At 39.2% G+C, this 8,578-nt stretch overlaps 1 protein-coding gene across 3 annotated transcripts; it reads left to right on the forward strand.

Annotated features, from left to right (window-relative positions):
- The first annotated feature begins 1,352 nt into the window (after positions 1-1,352).
- On the forward strand, positions 1,353-7,939 carry LOC116214611 (transcription factor bHLH62-like). 3 transcript variants are annotated; one of them, XM_031549996.1, is made up of 11 exons: positions 1,353-1,584; positions 2,229-2,455; positions 3,132-3,161; positions 4,972-5,742; positions 5,865-6,095; positions 6,229-6,294; positions 6,402-6,470; positions 6,611-6,682; positions 6,772-7,017; positions 7,116-7,197; positions 7,401-7,939. In XM_031549996.1, exons 4-11 carry the CDS (start codon positions 4,996-4,998, stop codon positions 7,442-7,444), a joined length of 1,557 nt encoding a protein of 518 aa, XP_031405856.1. In that variant the 5' UTR covers positions 1,353-1,584; positions 2,229-2,455; positions 3,132-3,161; positions 4,972-4,995; the 3' UTR covers positions 7,445-7,939. The 3 variants fall into 3 exon arrangements, with proteins under 3 accessions (XP_031405856.1, XP_031405857.1, XP_031405855.1); XM_031549997.1 differs by lacking the exons at positions 1,353-1,584; positions 2,229-2,455; positions 3,132-3,161 and having other exon boundaries at positions 4,496-5,742; positions 6,772-6,990; XM_031549995.1 differs by lacking the exons at positions 1,353-1,584; positions 2,229-2,455; positions 3,132-3,161 and having other exon boundaries at positions 4,500-5,742.
- Positions 7,940-8,578: the final 639 nt, after the last annotated feature.

Below are 8,578 nucleotides of genomic sequence, written 5' to 3' on the forward strand. Positions count from 1 at the left end.
TCAGCTTTTATATAATAATTGATTGAATGATTTATTCACGTCCTCTTTGCAATGCTTAATTTTACTTGGCTTCGGCCCATGGTTCACTGAAAATATTCACGTTGGACTGTATATCTATCGATAAAAGCTTCATTTGAAGAGCCATGACAATTTCTGGGATGTGAAATACGAATATTTAATAATTATAGGATTTTCGGAAAACTAAATGAACTCAGAATATATAGTGTATACATATATATATATATATACACACAGTATATATATATATATATAAAGGGACCGATCACGCGTAGAAATCCCTCCGCAGGATGAACCTGGAATTTGTTTGAGTTTCCCTTTATTTTTGGTACCAATTATGAAATCCCAATTGGCATCATACTGTCATCTGACAGTCGGAAGTTCTTTTATAGGATTATAGTTTACATAATCAACACTAAGGAATATTCGTTTAATATTATAAAATGTAAAATATTGCCAAATATTTAATTTTATTTAAATTTAATACGCTTATTTTTACATTATCATGTGTTAATCTGAAAAGATTTTATTTTTATGTTGAGACTGTAATCAATAAGCATAAAAAAGTTTTAAAATAATAAAACGATACCAGTATGCGATAATTTAGATGATAAGATAATTAGTCCTCTTTTCAGATTTTCGAGTTTAAATCCTGTTAGGAAGAAAGAATTCACACAAACTTTTCATGTAACATGGTGGCCTTATTGGGTAAAATAGTAAAAGCATGGTCTTAAGAAGAAGATTCAAAAGTTATGGCCTAAATTTGTATTTTTCAAAAAAGATATTAGTTACTTAAAGAAGTCAAATGGGATTAAGTGCTACTTTTCAAACAAATGAGATTATGTGTTATTTCTTTAAATTTCGAGGGAGATGAGTGTAATTAACCCATTTTTTTAAATGTTGGATTCAATCGCGACATTGAAAAATTAATTAATGCCTCGTTGGGCTTTGATGTATTCATCACTAGAGAGGATGACTTCGGCGACTTGTCATGAGCTCTGAGATGAGAAGATTGGTTAGTGAAGAGAGACTTGAAGAGAGTCACGTAGATAAAAAAGGGAAGAAGATTATCGTACATGGAGTAAATGGCACATAGGAGGAAAATTTTCAGTTTTTACTTTTTAGAGCATAAATTATTAAATTTACATTACAATATATAAAAGCACAAAAGTCATAATACTGTTTCTCCACATTTCCTTTACAAAAATGCCCTTTTTATGTGAAATTCCATAAATACCCTTATACTTAGTTCTCTCTATGTAAGAATGACCCCCTTTTTCCCACTCAACAGACTCTTTCGCCTGTTCAACCCTTTTTCAATAGACACCCCCGTTCATTCCAAGAATGTCGCCTTCCCTCTTTGTTGCTGGGAGTGACCACCCCTCTGCTTTCGCCTATTCCCGTCCAACCACTTTGTCTAAAGAGATAGCCACCATGCTCGCCCTTGTCATGCCGCCCGGTTGCCACTAGACCTAGCGTTAAAACCCACCAACGCCAGACTGCAGTGGATAAATTCCTTCGATAGTCAACAGCCTTGTCCTTCCCGAGCACCTGCCTTCCGAAATGGTGCACTCTACCACCCTTCCGATCTATCTTTGAACATTTTATAGATTTTGATTTAGATGGTAGAGATATAGTGATTTCTCCTATCGTTCCCATTCCATTTTGAAGCCTTAAAAGCCTATATGCTTTGATTGGAGCTATGTGGAATTCAATCCATAGCAGCTTCCTGGGTGGCAACAATAGTAGCATGTTCATGCCGCCGTCAAGGGTTCCAATTTTGCCTTTTTAAAAAAATTATCTTTTATTATAATATAGATGGGTATTATGGAAACTTAATTTGCAATTTCTGGACGACCACCATGTACCAAACAAGGAAAACAAGATTGCCGGCAATGTGATGGCCATACAGCAAACACTTGCATACGATATTACCAGTAATTTAATTGGTGGTAATCTATAATGGAGGTAATCTGGATTACTAGTAATCTTGTCTAGCAATGTGCCAAACGCAACCTATATGTTCCTCTGTTTCCTAGAAAAGAAAATAAAAATCATAGAGAAAAAGTTATCATTTTTTTACCAGTATTTTCGCTGGTGTTGGTGCTAAGATAGATTGATCTCCGCGTTGTTTTGCGTTTTGGTTCTCGGCAGTTTCTCTCTGTATGACAACCTTTAATAGGAGTTTGTCGACTGATTTTTGATGATAGTGCTCGTGTTTTTCTTTGCGGAAGAAGAGAGTGACTGAGTTTCTAATGGTGCCATTACTGCGGCCAACAGTTGAAGAAAATGGATGCTAGCAAGGTTGCCGTACCGGCGAAGGAGGCACTTCGAAGCCCGGTGGAAGCCATTCTAGTGACGACTATGACGATTACTCCAACCCCTTTAACTTCAATAGCACCAAGAATGCTCACATAGGCTGATTTAGGCATTGAAGGTTAAGTTTCTCTTCTCTTCTCTCTCTCTTCTTTCTCTGTCATGGTCCCTTTATGAAAGGAAGAGGCATTGCACGATCAGAAAAAAAAAATGGCAGAAAGTATTGGAGATATCTAATGTTCACTCTTGGAATGGATATGCCATTACCTTGCATATTCATTCTCATAGATGTGACTGAGTAAGTTAAATTTCCAAGCATTTATATGGGTACAGATGTGAAATAGCATCTTTGCAATTGTATAGATGTGTCAATATTGCATTGTACAAGTATGTTGATTTTTTTATTTTAGAAAATAGCAGTCAGATGCGTTTTCATTCTTGAATGAAAGCGGCATTGGTTTTGAATGTGCCTCTCATCATTTGGACACCCTTGACTTGAATAAAGAGGAAGAGAAGCAACAGACTTCGAGGATGAGTAAGGGCTCATGCTCAGGCCATTTGAGAAAGAAATCATTTCTATATTGTAGTATGTATTAATTCGTAGATTTTGTTTTTCGCACGTATGTATTTTCTTCTAATTTAATATTTCATCGTTTCTTGTAATTTAATATTTCTTAGAGCTAATTCACTTGAAATAAGTCTTGGTTAGTCTTCAATTATCTTTCTTTTTTTTCTTACTTTCGTCTTGAATCTTTTTTTGTTTGAAACCTTCACAATGTTATCATTATTCATTTCAGGGTTTCAGTTCACTTGTTACATCCAAAGAGGTAATAATCAAATTTTTTCTTTAAATGGACCACCTGCGAAGGACTGGACTAAGTTAACTTCATAGTACACTAGATATTCTATATTTTGATGATCCACCTAATGGGGTTCTGGAATTCTTGTTTGCTGATACTGTTGGTGTGTCTAACACCATAACTATTTGTACTAACCGCTTGTTGGGGGCAAATATTGGCTAGATGTTAATACAATTCCTCTTTTACCCCAAAACAAAAATTCTTTAGATAAATAATTAATTAAATTTTTTTAAAAAAATTTAAGAAAATTCAGATTTTTTTAATAAGGAAGATCGAGACTGGGAGAAGGTTAGGGGGGAGGGATGGGGCAATGGCCGCTGAGGTCGCCGATGACCTCATTGGTGGAGGGTAGAGGAAGCTACGTTGAGGCCCCTGCCCCGCCAAAATTATGAAACCAGGTTGGACATATAACATAAATTTTTGTAGATGTGGTAATATAGCAGGGGAGTTTTTTTTTTTTCCTTTCACTTGAAATAAGTCTTCGTTAGTCTCCAATTATCTTTCTGGTATTCTAACTTTCATCCTAAATCTTTTATTGTTTAAAACTTTCTGGAATGTTATCATTATTCACTTTAATGCTTCAGTTCCCTTTTACATCCAAAAAGTGAATAACCAATATTTTTCTTTCAATGGACCACCCTCGAAGTGTTTGACTGAATACTGATGGTTTAGCCACAGGAGCCCCAGGAAGGGCGGGCACAAGTGGTGTCCCCCGAAATAACCAAGAAGGATGGGTACGAGGATTTTGCCGATCTCTAGGCATTACCAACAGTTTAATTTGCTGGACTTTAAGAGACGGGTCGATTATGGCTCAAAATTTAGGCGTCCAGGCCCTTGGGGTTGAGCTGGATGCCAAGGTAATTTGTGATCTAGTAATGCCGCTAATTTTGGATCGGTGAGGCTCCAGATGAAGCATATCTACTGTGAATTGCGAGGTTCCGGGCGAAGCATATCTACTGTGATGCTTAAATCGATTGTGGACTTCATCGCTCACATGGATAGGAGTGAATTTGATACTACCCTAGATATTCTGTATTTTGATGATCCACCCAATGAGGTTCTATAATAGTAATACTTATGTGCTGATAATTTTGGTGTGTCTAACATCAAATCTATATGTACTGACCACCTGTTTAGGGCGAATATCGGCTAGTTATTAATACATTTCCTCTTTTAACAAAAACAATTATGTAAATAAATAAATAATTAAGAAATTAAGAAAAATTCTAAAACATTTAAGAAAATTTCTTTTTTTTTTTTTGTTTTTTGTTTTTTTAAGATCAAGAATGGTAGAAGGTTAAGACTTAAGAGGGGGAAGGGGGCAACGGATTGTGGAGTATCATCAACACCCCGATGAGATTGCAGGCGATCATTGAGGTTGCCGATGACCTCATCGGTGGAGAGTGGAGGAGGCTATCTTGAGGCCCTTGTCTCTCCAAAATTATGATCCCAATTGGACGTGTAACAGAATTTTTTGTAGACGTTGTAATATAGCAGGAGGATTTCTTTTTTCTTTATTTTGGAAAATAATTGAACAGCGACATTGACATTTTTAAATTATGCCTCCGGCATTGACACCGCCCGCCGTCTATTACGGTTCCAAAACATTTCACAATAAATTAAAAATAATAATAATAATAATAATAATAATAATGCTTTGTTGCTTCCTCCCCACTTTCCCCCCTCTCGCTCTCTGCTTTTGCCCTTTCAGCTCACTCTTCACTGATCTCTGCTTCCCTTGCATGCCATAACCCAATCATCCCATTCGCCACGGAAGAATTGAGCTCTCCGCTCCGCTCCAATGGAAAGCAACAGCAGCAACCCAATTGGCATGGACGTCCATTCCAACGGGCAACTCCCTAACAACTGCTTCTTCAACCCCAGCTGGGAGAATTCGATCTCGATGGACCAGACCGATCCCTTTGAATCCGCCCTGAGCTCGATCGTCTCGTCCCCTGTGGCCTCCACAATGGGGCCTGGAGAAGGCGACCACGGCATGATCAAGGAGCTGATCGGGCGGCTTGGAGTCATATGCAACTCGGGCGAGATTTCCCCGCAGTCCTACTTCGAGCATAGATCGAGCAATAACAGCACCAACACTTCTGCCTATACAACTCCCCTGAATTCGCCCCCGAAGCTCAGCCTGTCTATGATGGATCATCAGATCAGGGGGAATTTCTGGATGCCGGGAACCCAGTTCCACCCTCATTCTCAACAGAGCTTCGTGCCGTTTTCCACTGACCCAGGATTTGCCGAGCGAGCTGCGAGGTCTTCATGCTTCGGGGTCAGGAACTTTGCCGGTGGATTGCAATTGAATGGGAGTCAACGTCAAGCTGTCACCGCCAAGAAGGAAAAAGTTCTTTCTCGGGATGGGAATTCCGGTTTCGGAGATGCAGGGGATTCCCGGGAGGGTTCCTCACTGTCAGAGCAGATACCGGGAGTAGAAATGAATAATATGAGAGCACAGAATGATGCCAATGCCAGGAAGAGGAAATCAGCTCAAAGGGGAAAACCGAAGGATTCGACTCTTCCTCCTAAGGATTCCGAGGTACCATTCGAGCTTCTTATTTGTCTGGTGAATTATGCTGTTTCCAACAGTTGAAGCCTCAAAAAATGGTGTGATTTATTCGTGAATTGCTGTGGAAGTTGAGACCGGGGATTTTCTCGCAGGTTGCGGGTGAAAACAACCAGCCAAGCCCGAAGAAAATCAAGTCCGGTGAGGCTGCTGAAAATGGAAGCGGCAAGGAGTGCGATGAGAATGCTGATAAAGTTTCCCAGGGGGATAAGAATCAGAAACTGGGTAAGGACAGCAAATCGAAGCAGCCGGAGCCGCCAAAGGACTATATCCATGTCAGAGCAAGAAGAGGCCAAGCCACGGACAGTCACAGCCTAGCTGAAAGAGTACGTACATTTGTGAATTCCCAATCGGGGCAGATCAGCTCACTTATCTCTGGTCTTTCTTCTCGGTGTTGAGTTGAATCGAATATGCTTTTTAACAGAGTGTTCTGTTTCTCTTCTGTTCCTACTCTTGCAGGTCAGGCGAGAGAAGATTAGCCAAAGGATGAAGGTCCTTCAGGACCTTGTTCCGGGTTGTAACAAGGTAAGGAATATTTAGCAGGAACGAAATCCAATTGAGAAAATGATAGAGAAGATGCAGAATTTCATTCTTACTTGCCGGGTTGGCCCGAAATACTCATCTTATTGCAGGTTACTGGAAAGGCAGTTATGCTAGATGAGATCATAAACTATGTCCAATCCTTGCAATGCCAGGTCGAGGTGAGTCAACTTATATGTCCTGCAGCGCTTTCGCCTCTCTTGGACTGGGTCCTTATAATCGAAAAATTGCCGCCTGCCTGATTCAACCTAATTTCTTTCTCTCTTGTGAATCTTGGATTGATTTTTATCCTTTTTCGCAGTTCCTGTCAATGAAGTTAGCAACCTTGAATCCGAGGATGGATTTTAACGTGGAAGCTTTCCTGTCCAAGGATGTCAGTCAACACGAGATTCTTAATCACATCCATGGAATAGTTCCATTTCATTCAAGCATTATGCTGATTTCGCTCCTCCTTATCTGCAGATATTTCAGTCAAGGGGATTGTTGGCGCATTCAGATTTCCCTTTGGACTCTTCCTCTGCACCTACATTCCATTATGGTTTCCAGCCTTCCCATGGCATGATATCGGCCATGTCCGAGCCTGAGGTTCAATACCCAGAAAACCCATTGAATGCTGTGATCCATAGAAATCGCAGCAACCATTTGCCCCCAATTGATGGGTTCCCTGAGGCTTCGTCTCAGGTAATCAAGAAATCATCGAGTGAACTCGTAAGTGCGATTTAAAGCCTGCTCTGCACATGCCTTGATAAACTTGTACTGCAATCCTGAGATAGTTCTAACTAAAGTTACATGCCCATGTGTTTCAGATGTCGGCAATGTGGGAGGATGACCTGCAGAGTGTGGTCCAAATGGGTATTGCCCAGAACCATCAGCCCTTGAGCTTCCATGGTAATTAAATCACATTGGAACCATAGGGTTCTAGGTTCCATGCCCGCTCAGGGGATTCCCGTGCTTCTTTTTTTTCTTTCCTCTGTCCCTATTAGACACATGAACCTGTCCAATAATCTTGAAATAAAAAATTCAGATATCAGCTCGATTTCTATCTTTAGACCTCACTAGTCTAATAAATCCCGAATTCTATTTGGTTGCAGGCTCAGCGGAACCGAACCATCCCCAAATGAAAGTCAAGTCATAGTGGGTCCAGGACTCAGCCCTAACCAACGTTGATTCGATGGGCAAGACCAACTACTACTAGTAATTCTTCAAGGAGACCCCTTCACTTAATTTTTTGTATATACAAAGGAGTTGGCGATCTTTGAGATTTCAGCAGAAAGATCGCTTGGCTTAGGGAAAAGATGACATTTCTTCATCTTTATCCTTCCTCCTTTCCTTTTCTTATATTATTAATTTTCAATTCTTGGAAATTATAGTCAAATTTATGGACCAAATAGTTTCCTTTAACTTATTCTTTAGACAATCAAAAGTTAATATTCTTCCATCATGACTCCATTCTGTAAAAGGACTCGTCTCGTGGTGTGAGAAAGCATGATTAGTTGTGTAATGACCGACTAATTTAGTGTTGTTCTCTGTAAGCAATTGCTCTTGTATTGGAAGTGTCTATCATTATGTGTTTGTGTATAAGCAAATTGGCTCATTTTCGGTGAATAATAATAAATGTTATTTCTGTCTTCTTCTTCTTTTTCCCCTCGTAATTTTCTCTTTTTCCCTTATCATTTTAGTTACATTATTATCACATGCATCAGCTAGTGCTGACAATATTTCACACGACACGATAACACGATACGGAGTTAAACGGATTTGGGTTGAACATTTTTTATAATCGATCTAAACATGTACAACTCGTTTAAACACGGTTAATAAGCGTGTCTTATCGGATTGAACTCGTATAATCCGATTATACACGATTAAACCTGTTTATTTAGACATGTTTAATCGTGTTACTATAATCATGTAATCCGTTAACTCATTTATGTATTTGAATTTACTAAAATATTCTTATGTAATCCTAACTTTCTAAATCCCTAACCTAATTTCCTTTCCTTTCTTTCACCCAATCCAACACATATCGTGTTAACGTGTTTGGGAAAACGAGTTAATCGGATAAACATGTCGTGTTAATGTATTTGGGTTACTGAGTTGATCGGATAAACAAGTTGTGTTAACGTGTCTGGATAACGTTTATAATCGTGTCGTGTATAAGTGTACCTATTATGACACGTTTCGATAAACAAGTCTAAACGGGTTGACACGGATATAAACGTGACGTGTATGGATTTCCAAAACCTAACCTGTTTAATAATCGTGTCGT

This window comes from Punica granatum, chromosome 7 (assembly GCF_007655135.1).
Source record: "Punica granatum isolate Tunisia-2019 chromosome 7, ASM765513v2, whole genome shotgun sequence".
NCBI classification, from domain to species: Eukaryota; Viridiplantae; Streptophyta; class Magnoliopsida; order Myrtales; family Lythraceae; genus Punica; species Punica granatum.